General features: G+C 30.5%; 1 protein-coding gene across 1 annotated transcript; it reads right to left on the bottom strand.

The window, feature by feature from the left end:
* Positions 1 to 280: 280 nt before the first annotated feature.
* Positions 281 to 3,684, bottom strand: LOC107946626 (uncharacterized). Its single transcript, XM_016881035.2, has 5 exons — positions 3,454 to 3,684; positions 1,880 to 2,720; positions 1,444 to 1,602; positions 864 to 1,118; positions 281 to 720 (listed from the first exon to the last, which is right to left on the bottom strand). Exons 2-5 carry the CDS (start codon positions 2,714 to 2,716, stop codon positions 583 to 585), a joined length of 1,389 nt encoding a protein of 462 aa, XP_016736524.2. The 5' UTR covers positions 2,717 to 2,720; positions 3,454 to 3,684; the 3' UTR covers positions 281 to 582.
* Between the last annotated feature and the right edge of the window lie 10,545 nt (positions 3,685 to 14,229).

The raw sequence follows: 14,229 nt of genomic DNA, 5'->3' as shown, positions 1-14,229 counted from the left end.
TAAAACTTTAGCCTAAGCAATAAAGTAAAACAAAATTTATCAAAATAAAACATGTGAAAATCGAAAATCAAAGGAATAATTTAAGAAAACTAAAAACACTGAACCAAAACCGCAATCACCATTAAAATGAAAATTTTAAGTTGTATGTAAATAAATCCTTGAACATAAATCAATTCTTTCTTTGAAATAACCCTTTCATTTTTTGTACACACTAAATCAAAGACTGAAAATTTATTTAATGAAATTAAAATTAGTATCATTTTAAATAACTAATTTAGACTTTCTTTCAACCATCTTATTCATATAATATTCCAAGAGAAATCCATGGCTGATAATAAGGCAGCAAAGGGCTCATTCCACACCAAAGAAAGAGATGAGCCATTGCCAGATCGTATTTTGGACCACTGAAACACCTTAACCATGATCTATATCTTTTCAAAAGTATCTACAAAAATGGCGTCTTCCATATGAACGTAACGTTCAAAAGTTACTAATATATATGTGTTATACATATCACTATTTTGACAACAAAATTGCTGGAACTCTAAGATGCAATACAGAGTAGAGCTCATAACAGCACATTCACATCCCAATTGCTTCATAGCCATCTTCACCCTCGCGTTTAAGTCGATAATGAACTGCAACAGCGATAACAGCTACCACACCGATCAAAGCTACCGCAGCCCAGAGGATTGTTACCACCATAATACTGTCCTGTGTCTGCATCAGATGATATTAAAACATCATTGGTTTAATCGAAGTTAACATTAGTAAAAGAATATATTTGTGAATAATGAGTTACCATCTGGTTGGGTTAATGAATTTTCTTCATCAATTTTACTATTTGAGAGTCGGAAACTTACTTGAACAACAGTGTGCAAGGCGTGCATTGGCTTGGGCAACTCGTCTGCAACCAAAATGTAGAACAGCCCCATGACACCAGTATGATGCCTGATTCTACTGTAATTGGACTCCAAAATCAAAGTCTCCCCTTTAGATATCTCCACAGTTCCGGGTTTAGGATAGCAGGTGGTCATTCCTACAATGTAACCAGCTTCGTTTCCAGGTTCTTCTCCTTCCCCATAAGTCGGTAATGAAGAACACATAAGTTGGCCATCCTGAAGTTTAACACAGCTCATAATCGTCATCAGATAGCATGCATGAATATGCGTGTGTATATATACTAAAGCATGCATGAATATGCGTGTGTATATATACTAAATTATAATACATCCAGATATGGATGAAAAAATTTACATAACAAATTTATAAAAATTAACATAAAAAGTGACATAAAAAATAAATATGTCATTGATTGAAATGATAAAATTGAGATAATAAAGATTAAAATATTTTGAGTTTAAATCTCAAAATATTTAAAAAACATAAATACCCTTAAAACGATCTATAAAAGTGTAAAGTAGACGTACGGCATTTCAATACCTCTCTATAGAGAGCGGAACCAGTGCCACCTGAATGTTGGTGTGCAACACCATATATGAGATAACCACCAAATGGCATGCCAAGGCTTATCCTTCTGGTGTCGATGCATCCATCATCGCCCATTCCGGTGGCATCGCAAGATTCAATATCATATTCAACCTGCATCCAAGATATTAAATTATGACATTTCACAAAATATTCTATTTGACAAAAAACGATAGTGTTTCAGCACAATGGCGAAGCCGGAAGAAGAGAAGGCAGTTAAATGAAAAATTTTCCCTTTACCCCCTTTCAAAACACAATCATTCAACTTTTTAGCTTTTGAATAAATGAAATTTTTTCATTTTTAATCCTTCAAATTTTTATAATTTTATGTCATTCTTCCAAAATAAAATTATTGACTTTGCCTCTTACAGCACATAAATAGTTCATATACCTTGCACTCGTGCTCTGCTATAATCCCAGTTGAACTGCGGCTCCTCTTCCAACTATCGGTAATATCAAATATATAAATTTTAACAGGCAAGACGGACCTATCCATATCAACCCACGTCACAGTGTATCTAAGGTAAAGGGCTCTTCTAACAGCCTCGAACCCATGTTTTACCTTGCATTGTGTATGATCGTAACAACATAACAAGCCTCCTTTATAGTCAGGTCTCAAAGGTCTTCCATATTCATCGACTGTAATATTATACAGATCACAACGACATTCCGTACATCCTAACTTGTCTTCAGCACCCCTTGTATCAATTGCATGAACATTAAGCATCCATTGCTCCTCAAATCCTGAAGGAATCTCAGCAGGATTACCGGCTTCTATTCCATATGGATTGGGAACATGAGTTGAAGTTTTCCGTGTCTCAGACCCAAGGCCAAAGAACTGACCAAGATTCTGACATATCCCACTGTTTCTCGCAGAAATATAGTCCGACTCGTTAAACTTTCTAGGGTCATCAAACTCTGATATTTCCACACCTTTACGTACATAGTATCTAACAACAACCCAATGATGCAAATACGTCTCGTGCAGTGGAATAGGATTCCCGGCCTCGTCAATTACTTCTGCATCAAAACTTTTCACCGCAATATGACCTTTCGGAAAGTCGACGTTGTAATAGAACCTATTTTCCACAGATCCTGGTCCGAGCACGAACTTAGGTGATAGAAAAACAGCAGTTTGTATCTTATTTTCATTTCTCCAAAAGGCATGTGAATATGGTAAACTCAGTGTCACCAAAATCCCAACCAAGATTAAACATCCTTGATTCATTTCCCTGTCATTTCGACAACTGGAGTCAAACCATATAATCTCTTCAAAGCTAACTGTATATTTCATGGATGAGAACTTCAAAGAATATAGAATAATAAAACAGCTCGTTTTATGGGGGTGGGACTAAATTATCAACAAAATAATAAGATTATATATGGACAATTCAAAGATGATTGAATATATAGTAACCAGTATGAGTAGCTTCTATTATGGTGCAACTGGGAAGCACAACTTTGAAAACATCAAAACTTCGCTAGTAAAACGTGATTTCCTTGTAAATTGTAATAATGAGAGGAGAAGAAAATGTTGATATAACATGTGATGTCATGATTAGTTTCTTAAAAGAGCATAATAACCTTCTAGATAAGCACCGATGGAAGCAATGAGATTGACATAGATTATCATTGACAAGTGAGACGTTGTCCAGTGGCAGTGTTCATACCAAACATATTTAACCATGCGATATGCTCAATAGTTGAAAATTTTAATTAATGTTTCGATTCTGTGTTTTAGACTCTTTCGGCTAAAAAGAAAATGTTCTTAAAAACTAAACTCCTTGGTGCAGATATGAATAACTAATCAATCTTGATTTGAGAAAACAAACCCAGACTGGAATTTTTCAACTGAGATATTTTAGCAAATAAAGAGTAAGTGCGAAACGCACTGTCCAAATTAAAACAAAGTTTAAAGCTTTCTAATCTTCAGAAAAGAAAACAAGAAAAAAATCGAAAACGTACCTAAAGGTTCTGAGATTATTTGTTGTCGGCCTTGAAGTCCAATTGCTCGCGCCACTCGCCTGAAACGCTCAACTCTTGCCTCCTGAATGGGCATAAAGCTAACTTGCACACCTATATAAAAAGAAAGGGGAGTTGGAAATACATGATCTATATTGGTGACAAGGACATAGAGCACATAGGATGTTGCCACGTGTTTTGGATCGATGAGAACAATGCATATGGATACGGAATCGCATGGGATTGGAAAGGAATTTCCGTCGCTAATAAAGAAGATGCAAACATAAGCCATGACGTCAATGGTTTGATTCAATGTTCCCATGGAGAAAGACGGAATAAAGTAATCCACGGACGGACAAGTCCATAAATGAATAAAAAGTTATGGAGAAATGTGTCGGCTTCCCCCAATAATTGTAAGTGTACAAAAGTGTCATTATCTCTATTGGATTCAACTCGTTGGAGATTTGCTTTAGTGTCGTTACAGGCAATTCGTTTTCTATGCACTGAATAGTTTTGGAATGTCTATTCCATTTACCGACACCTATATTAAGTGAAGTTTTATTTGAAAACGATTTCCTTTCCCATGATCCAAAACATTTGACTTTTCATCTCCTCCACTTAGCTACGTTTGAAAAGTTACTTCTTTCTAATATTCAATTGGGTATAATTTGAGCATTTTAATTGCTTTTTTCACTTTTACTTATGATCTTATTAGATAGTTATGACTAAGATTATTTTATGTATATTTTATAAAGTTATAATAAAATTTTATATTATTTAATTCTTAAATTTTTTAAATTGTGGCTAAAAGTTTCGCAAATTATTAAACAATTTTACTAGTCTAATTTATAATTAATATTAAACAATTTTGAAATATAAAAGTAGAAATATATATATGAAAATAAATGGAATCTTTCGTAAACACTTCAAAGTATTTGTTTTTCTTATTATTTATAATGTTTTTCACACATAGATTGTGCTATTTATTTATTTTTTTTACTTTTTTACCTACATAATATAAAAATAAAAAATAAATGTCCAACTAGAATGCCAATACCATTATTTACCAAAATGGTATGTATATCAAGGGGCAGAGGGCATAGAGAAGGTGACACAATTATTAAAACATCATTACAACATGATTTTTTTTAAGTATCTTTTAAGGGTGGAGTGTGTGAGAGAGGCAAGGAGGGAGAAAGAGAGGTGTCACTAGTATTTATTTTTGTATTTATTTATTTTACCATTTGAGTTGTTAAATTTTTTTTTGTATTTTTGGGTAGCAAAGCCAACAAATAAATTCATAATAATTACAAATAAAATTTTGAAAAAAATAACATTTTTGGACATAATAATCGTCTTTATAGTAGTTAAGTAAATAGCAAAAAAAAACTCTCAAAAATTTAAACACAATAAAACCATGTATTAAGTACATAAACAACAAAAAATTAATGTTAAAAAAAATAGAAATATACTTGTTTCCTTTCTTCAAAACACCCTCTCTACAAAATAAACTCAACAAAAATTAAACGAATACCCTTTTTGTTATTTGCATTTAAATTAAAAAACAAAAAAATAAATATTAAATAAAAACATAAAGAGATATGTCTTTCTTTCAAACACACCCTTTCTACAAAATCAAAAACTCAACTAAATCAACACAATAATTTATAAAATAAATAAATAAATACAAAAATAAATATTGGTGTTGCCTCTCTCTCACCCTCCACTAATTAAACTGTATTTCTACCCCAGAAAATACTAGTGTCGCCTCTCTCACACTCTCCACCCTTAATTTTTTTTTTTAAAAAAACACATCATTTTGTAATTATGTTTCAATGACTGTGTAAAAAAATTATTTAAAGCTATTTATATTTATAAATCTACTTTCAATAAATTAGTTTTTTTTTTCAAAAAGGCTAATTTAATTTTAAAAATCTATATAAAATGCATTTAAAATATTATACAAATAATTTTATTTGGAATAAGATTTAAGCCATTTATATATTATTTATATAGACCATGTTTGGCAATTGGTTGGTAACTGATAGCTAATTATTGATTGCAGTGGATGGTTTGACAAACTGATTCTATTAACCGTTTATTTAAAAGTGTTTGGTAAAACTTAACTAATAGCTGAAAGTTGATATGTGTAAAATGACAAATAAGGGCATGACACATTTTATAGTTAAATATTTATTTTTTATAATAATTTAGTTTTATTTGGTAAAATTATTGAAATAAAACAATTACGAAGGAATTAAAACATCCATTATTCTGTAAAAAAACATTTATTATGAAAATTAATTAGTAAATATTTTTGAAAATTTAAATAATTAAATTTCTTAAGTTCCTTATTTGCAAATATTAACCTTGTGAAAATTGAGGAATACTAATAGTGTATCAATATAATTGTAAACTATATTCTTAGTGATAATTATATATGTAATGTTCTTAGTATGTAAATTAGTGATAATTAGGTTTGAGAACATGTGACAAATGGGGTAATTTTTGAGCAAGTATAGTCAGATATGTCATTCTACATATCTCGTTCACAAATGGTTGTGAAAAAAGACGACGTCCATTCTAGCGTTTTTTGCTTTGGAGGTTTTAGTTCAACAAGCTCTTACAAACCTCTATTCATTAAACACTATAATTAGAGAGTTTGACTACTCAGTTCTCCATTTATGCCCAAATTAGATAAAAAAGAATCAAACATTTTAATTATTTAAAAAAATTAACTAATATCTATTTAAAACATCATTATAAAAAATAAAAAATAAAAAATGATTAAATACTATTTAAATTTATATATATCCAACCCCTACATGACATGAATATCCAAGGTAATTACAATATAACAGGTCTAAAGAATTAAAAAAATTTATGATTATGAGGTATAATTAATACTTTGATAATTACAATTCACGCCCTTAATTTTGGAATTTTATAAGAATACATTAACATATTTACTAGAATTGAGATGTTGAAGGGACCAAAACCATGCCTCCTTCTCTTCCTGCGTAGGTGCTTCAACTTGGGTTTGGTGTTTCCCTTTGTTGTTGTTGCTTTAAAAAAAAAAAAAAACTAATCTCCAAAGTTTTCTAGGGCATGGACATAGAAAATTTTAGTTATTCAAAAAGGGTCATCGGCATTTATATTCTCTCTTCATTCTCTTTCTTTCTCAACCCATTTCATGTATTTTATGGAAAATAAAAGAACCAAAAAGGGTCTTCGGCTCATTGGCATCGGTTCTCTTCTTCAAAGAAGGTTCCATTTAAATGGAGATGGATAACCATTAAAGTAGTGGGTCCTGCAATAAAATTGCACCTTAAATGATATCTCTACTTACTTGAATTGCAACTTGTACTTTATCTCCTCCCACAGTTAGATCATCTTTTCTACATGCCATCAAATTTCATCAAAAAGATATGTATCTTGAAAAAAAATTATATGAAACAGATATATTATCCTTTTTCAATAATTTAATGTCACATTAGTAATTTTATCTAGAATTTCAAGATTTTTATTTGGATTTAAATTTTTTTGCAGGATGAAACTATTAAAGTTTAAGATAAAAATATTAATATGACATTAAACTATTAAAAAATATATACAGATGATGTGACATCACTATTTTATAAAATACTTTCTCATGTATCAAATGACAAATACTTTAATATGTAGCTATTCTCTGCCTATAAAACAGTTCCATTTGTCATTTCCACTACTTTAGTTTGGATTGTTTATGAATTTGCTATACCCTAAAAATATAATCAAAATCTTAAAAGAAAACTATTCACACCTCAAAATCTTACCTTGATTTACCTTATTATTCTAACACCATAGACGTTAAATTTTGAATACCATTGTTACTTCTACATGTATAATGCCTTGTCTTGTCTAACTCCATTTAATACTTCTTAATTATTTGTAGTAATTTCTTGACATATGAATGTAGGAAAATAATCTATAAATATCTTAATGTAAATATTTTAGAGGTATTGCATAATGTGTTATTACATTTTTATCATTTTAAAATATAAATATATAGGGTAAATTTTAAAATGGTATTTTTGAAATATCAAGGTAGGACGAGGCAAATAAATATTAGAATTATTCTATACTATCATTTAAAAATAAAACTCACCCTTCACCTCCACTATTAAAAAAAAAAACCTCATCATTTCGAAATCCGTCAAGTAATTTTAATTTAATATGTCAATTCAAAATTGGCGTAAACAAAATTTAAAATAAGTTGGTCAGATTACAAATTCAGGTGTATCTACCAAATTTAACATGAAAAAAAAAATAGCCCTTCTAAATATTAATGACACTTATTATCTTTTTTAGCACGTCAAATATATGCTATGCATACAATAAGTTTATACGTATTCACAATTTCATCCATTTGTTTTAAAGATGTACCATGTCAAATCTGAATTGATATTTACATGGAAAACTAATGGCTAGAATATGAAATGTCTACCTTAATACAATAATGATACTTTAAAAGACTTGATTTGTAACAACCCGTTTTTTAGTGGTTTCAGGGCCTCAATTCCGACGAGTGAATCTGTAAATATTATTCAATAATATTTACGATTTTATTATAGTGTTTTATTGAATTTTAATCTAATAATTTTTGTTAATTGGTCAGTTAATCAAAGTACGAATGATACGTACACAAAGTCAGTGATTTTGAAAAGTGATGTATTGAGATCTCGTTTTCATAAACTGAGCTCATAAATATTAATATTGTTGAATATTTAGGGAGCTATTATATAAGTGGAAAAAAGACTAATGTGTAAAAATGATAAAAGTTAATCTCAATAGATTTTAAATAGATATGGGATCAAAATGGTGATTAGACCATTTTCAAAAGTCCAAGCGGTGGTGGGTGTCATAAGTCCCATTAACTTTTGGGTTAATTGTTATTAGGCCTAATTAATTAAGGTTTAATTGAAATAAAGCTTAATTAATTAATTGAAGGACCAATTGAGTAATTGGACCAATTTTTAAATGTCAAACGGTGGTGGAGGCTAGTTGTAAGCTATCCACTTTGTTAATTAAGTTTGTGTTTAATTAAATAATGATTAATTAAAAGTTAATTAGGTTAATGTTAATTACTTAAGTTAATTTAAGTATAAAAGTAAAATTAAAAGGAAACAAAGTTATTTTCTTCCTTCCACTCGTCTTCTTCACTGAAAAAAGAAAGAAAGAATAGGGTTCTAAGTTTTAACACATTCAGCCCTCCGAATTGGTAATTTAAGTTAATTTTTTTAATTTTTATACTTTTGAGATCGTTGCAACTATATCCAGTTAATTCATATCTCCGTTATCTAAACTGTTAAAGATTTCTAAAGTTGTCATTGATGTTAATTGAAGTTTTTGAATGTTTATTGTAGAGCTTGAAGTTTTGATGGAAAATATGACTATTTTATAAAGCGATTTTTAATAATTTTGAACATAATGACTAAATTGTTAATATATTGAAATTGACAAGTAATTTCTGTAATTTTTTATAATAGGAGGCATTAATTGGATGTATTTGAATTTATTTTAAAATTTGGAGTCTAAATTTGGAAGTTATGATAAGTTTGATTTTAGGGACAAATTGAATAAAATGTAAAACTTGAGAAAATAATTGGAAGATGAGATTGAGCTTACATATATGTGTAATAAGTTGTTATATGATATTTGGATGATTAAATTAAAATAAATCTATATCATAGATCAATAATTACAATAACTAGAAGATTTACGTGGAAAAGAGAAAATTGTTGAATAGTCTCTGTTATCTAAATCGCTATTGATTTGTCAGGTAAGTTCATACAGTATAACCAAACTTATATTACTGTTGTATTGTATTACATTATGAATTAATGTTTATTTGTGAATTATAAATTGAGGTTTTACTATAAATAAAATGGATTGATATGAAATAGAAATAAATTGAGATTAAATCATGATGAACTTAGTAAAAGTCTTGTACACGAGATTATGGGTTATTTTCCAAGTTCTGAGTTCCAACATTTGTTCCGGACTCGAGCATATAAGTATATTAAGCCTTGATCAAGCTCTCTGTTGTGCAAGTTAACTTGAAAGGGTAACCAGACACTATTGATATTTTCACCTGTATACTGAGTTCTTTTACGATGTTTCATCAGGTAGAATAGTAAAATAGAAATATGATGATATGAAGTTAATGTTAGCAAAATGATTGTTGGATATTTGATGCAAATCGGATTGTAATGGAAGTATAAATAGTTAAGGTTATATGTATGGTTTGAGCTCAAAGCCTTATGTATTTGATGTTGTTTCGTTGTGTTTTGATAGAGACACTTATATTGCATAATGAATTGAATGTGTGATAAGTAATTGAGGTATGTAACTATTTATATTGTACGAGCTTACTAAGTATTTTAAATACTTACCCGTGTTATCACTTTTTTTTTGTAGATTTAGACGTCTGAAACGTGTCAATTGGATCAACTAGAAGCACACACCTATCGTCTCTCGACACGGTATACTTTGATGTTTCGACTTGTTTATTTATGGCATGTATATAAGATGGTTAATCTTTGCAAGATTGTGATCATGTTTTGACATATTAGTTTTGTATTCAAGCTCATAAGCAACTTGGTCGGTATCAATTTGACAATTAGGAAGTTTATGATAATGGTAAAGAATTGAAATGTCTTAAGCATGTGAATTGAGATTGGCATTAAATGGTTTAAGGTTTTAATATGTATTGTGTTTGAATTGAGCTTATTGAACTGCTGGTGTCATTGCGGGCATATTTGTTGTATGTTTAAATGGTTAGAAGAATTGGTGTTTTGACTTTGAAATATGTACGTTTTGGTGTTAGTAAGAGTAACATAAAATGGCGTTATAGGTCACTTAAAGGTATGGTATGAAAACTTGCTTAAATAGGTCATTTTTGTTGCACACGAGCTATCATAGGGCCGTGTGTCACATACTGTTGGATGACACGGTCGTATGACACTCGACTACACGGTATGTGATTGTTGCACGGTTTAGGGACACAACTGTGCGATGGCACCACACGGCCTCAACCCTGTCACAGGGTCGTGTAACCCATATTTTACCTTTTTACCTATCTTTTTGTAAATGTTTCAAAATGGTCCTAATTTGGTTCTAAGTCAGTTTAAGGGTTTTTGTAAGCCCGATTGAGACTCGATTTTATTTGTAATGCATGTTTAACATGAAATTAACTTGTATATATTAAGTTATTGAATGTTTTTGATTAAATTGCATGTGAATGTTCCAGTTTATTGTAGTAGCATCCTGTAACTCAAGTTCGATGACTGAACCGAGTATGAAGTGTTACATGATTAAAACATTTTAAAATTTAAAAACTAATTTAGAAATATTTAGTCAAATTAACCCTAATATAAATTTATCTTTATCAAACTTCAACTATGATCGACTCTCTTTTAATTAGTATTAATATGATTTTCAACCCTCATCTCGCATTGGATTAATTCTTTTTTGGCTGGAATATAAAATAAAATTTTAAAAGTTACAATATGATAAAAATTTATGTACTCTTCGTATATATTCCCATGCATTATAAATTAATATTGTATAATAAATTTTATATTCAAATATGTAATATATAAATCCGTACAAAATAAATTGAATAGTTAATTATTTTTATTATACAAGATTGTCTTAGGTTGTAACGAACCGATAGTCAGGGGTGTCGAAAAGTGCATTCTTGAGACTCCGTTCCCGTAAATCGGACTCGTAAATATTTTTACGAAGTTAGTTGTGTAGTTAATTAGGTTTTGGTTAAGTGAATTTGCATGAATTAAGAGTAGTTAGGTATAAGGACTAAATTGCATATAAGGTGAAAGTTGAATTATAGATTAAAAAAATATTAAAAGGACTAAAGAAGCAATTAAACATTATTTTAACAAGTGGATGGTATTAGTGATTACATGTGTAAATTTAATATACATATGTATATATTAATAAAATATGTTTATTTAATATTTAAGTATATATATTACATTATTATAATAATTGTAAAATAATAGAATGTCAGTAATGACAATATATCGCAAAGAAAAGAGAAATAAAAATAAATAGCACACAGATTTTTACGTGGAAAACTTTTCGGGAAAAAACCACGAGCAAAGGAGAAGAAAATTCACTATGTCGAATTCGAATGATTACAAGAGGAGTAGACTATGTCTATTTATAGGCTTGAAAAACCATATTCTAATAGTGTAGTAAGATTGAAACACCTTATTCTAATCAATATCAAATAGATGGAGTTTAATAAGGTTTAAAAAACCTTATTCTAAAATAAAATAAAAGAAGTGTAGTTCTATATGAATTTTATTTTTATTTTATTTTACCACTGTATTTTATTTAAATAAGGATTCGGATCACTTAATTCTAACAATCTCCATCTTGACACGAATTCTCAACGAACAAGTTCTTCATCGCGAACTCTCAACGAACAAGTTCTCCACTTATTCCATAAAACCCTTTAAGGGTTTAACTTCAACAATGAACACCAATCAAGTCTAAGCAATGCTCAAACTTGGTTATAGGAAGTGACTTAGTCATCATATCTGCAGGATTTTCATGAGTACTAATTTTGCTCACAACAATATCACCACGAGCAATAATATCACGAACAAAATGATATCGAACATTAATGTGTTTTGTTCTCTCATGAAACATTTGATCTTTTGTAAAGAAGATGGCACTCTGACTGTCACAAAATACTATACTGATTTGAAGGTCTTTATTGAGTTCACTAAAGAGTCCCTTCAACCAAATAGCTTCTTTACAAGCCTCAGTAATCGCCATGTACTCAGCTTCAGTGGTAGACAAAGCGACTGTAGTTTGCAAAGTGGCTTTCCAACTGATTGCACAACCTCCGATTGTGAAGACATAACCTGTAAGAGATCTTCTTCTATCAAGGTCTCCAACAAAATCAGCATCAACATACCCAAAAACTCCATCTCTAGTTCTTCCAAACTATAAGCAAACATCAGTAGTACCTCGTAAGTATCTTAAAATCCACTGAACTGCTTTCCAATATTTTTTACCGAGATTCGCCATGTATCTGCTAACTGCACTGACTGTATATGATAAATCTGGACGTGAACAAATTATAGCATACATGAGAGATCCCACTGCACCAGAGTATGGATCATGTGACATGTACTCAATCTCATCATCTAATTATAGAGACAAAGCAGATGAAAGTCTGAAATTGGCTGCTAAATGAGTACTAATAGGCTTAGCACTCTGCATATTAAACATGTAAAAAACTTTCCCAATGTACCCCTTCTGACATAGGTACAATTTACTTGCTTTTCTATCTCTGATAATCTCCATACCAAGTATCTTCTTTGCTGGTCCTAAATCTTTCATCTCAAATTTATCACTTAGTTGGGCTTTAACCTTTCTTATCTCTCATTTATCTTTCGCTGCTATCAACATGTCATCAACATAAATGAGTAGATACATAAAAGAACCATCATTGTTTTTCTTAAAGTAAACACAACTGTCAAAGCCACTTCTTTTGAGATCATGAGAAGTCATAAAGGAATCAAACCTTTTGTACCACTATCTTGGTGACTGTTTCAAACTATAAAGGGACTTTTCAACAAGCAAACAAGTCATTTTTTTCTGAGATTGTAAAACCCTCTAGTTGTTCCATGTAAATATCCTCATCAAGTTTTCCATGCAAAAATACAGTTTTTACATCTAACTGCTCAAGCTCCAAATCATGCATGACCACAATACCAAGCAAAGCTTGAATCGAACTATGCTTCACAATTGGGGAGAACACATCTGTGAAGTCCACTATTAGAATTTGACTGTAACCTTTTGCAACAAGCCTTACTTTATATTTGGGTTCTTCAACTCCTGGAGTCCCTTATTTCTTTTTAAACACCCATTTACAACGAACAACCTTTTTACCTTTAGGAAGTTTCACAAGATCCCATGTTCTATTTTTGTGGAGTGATTCCATCTCCTCTTGCATAGGAAACATCCACTTTTTTTAGTCTTCACAGCTAACCGCCTCAGAATAATTAGATGATTCTTGGTTTGCATATATATCTTCGGCCACATTTAAAGCACAAGCAACTAGATCAGCCTCAGCATACTTCTTTGAAGGTTTAATTTATCTTCTAGTTCTGTTTTTGGCGATAGAGTATTGTGGTGAAGAAGCAATTCTATTCTGAATTTTTGTACTAACTTGAAGAGTCGACTCTGTTGTAGATTCTGGATTAATCTAATACTTCACCTGCTTTTGATTTTCTTTATTGGAAGAGTCATTAAGAGATAAGTTAAGTAGCATAGCAGTTTCATCAAAAACAACATCTCTGCTAATCATAGCTTTTATATTTTCACGACACCATAACTTATACCTTTTTACACTAGCTTTATAACCAAGAAAAACACATTTAATGGATCTCGGTTACAATTTTCCATTATTAACATAAGCATACGTAGGACACCCAAATATCTTTAAATCAGAATAGTCAGCAGGATTACCAGACCATACCTCTTGTGGAGTATTTTTCTCAATGGCAACGAATGGAGATCGATTGATCAAAATACATACAGTAGAGGTTACTTCGGCCCAAAATGACTTTGGTAAGTTTGCATTTGACAACATACATCGAACCTTCTTCATGATTGTTCTGTTCATTCATTCTGCAACGCCGTTTTGCTGTGGAGTATGACAAACTGTCAAGTGTCTCACGATCCCTTCTAACTTGCACA

Source organism: Gossypium hirsutum, chromosome D12 (assembly GCF_007990345.1).
Source record: "Gossypium hirsutum isolate 1008001.06 chromosome D12, Gossypium_hirsutum_v2.1, whole genome shotgun sequence".
Taxonomy (NCBI): domain Eukaryota; kingdom Viridiplantae; phylum Streptophyta; class Magnoliopsida; order Malvales; family Malvaceae; genus Gossypium; species Gossypium hirsutum.
This window is presented reverse-complemented; position numbering and strand designations above follow the sequence as displayed.

Excerpts from the sequence above, each read along its gene's own strand:
- LOC107946626 (XM_016881035.2), bottom strand. The coding sequence starts at position 2,716 with ATGAATCAAGGATGTTTAATCTTGGTTGGGATTTTGGTGACACTGAGT. Across the intron at positions 1,603-1,879 it reads TAGCAGAGCACGAGTGCAAG|GTTGAATATGATATTGAATC; the intron begins GTATATGAACTA and ends TCTTGGATGCAG. Across the intron at positions 1,119-1,443 it reads GTTCCGCTCTCTATAGAGAG|GATGGCCAACTTATGTGTTC; the intron begins GTATTGAAATGC and ends GTTAAACTTCAG.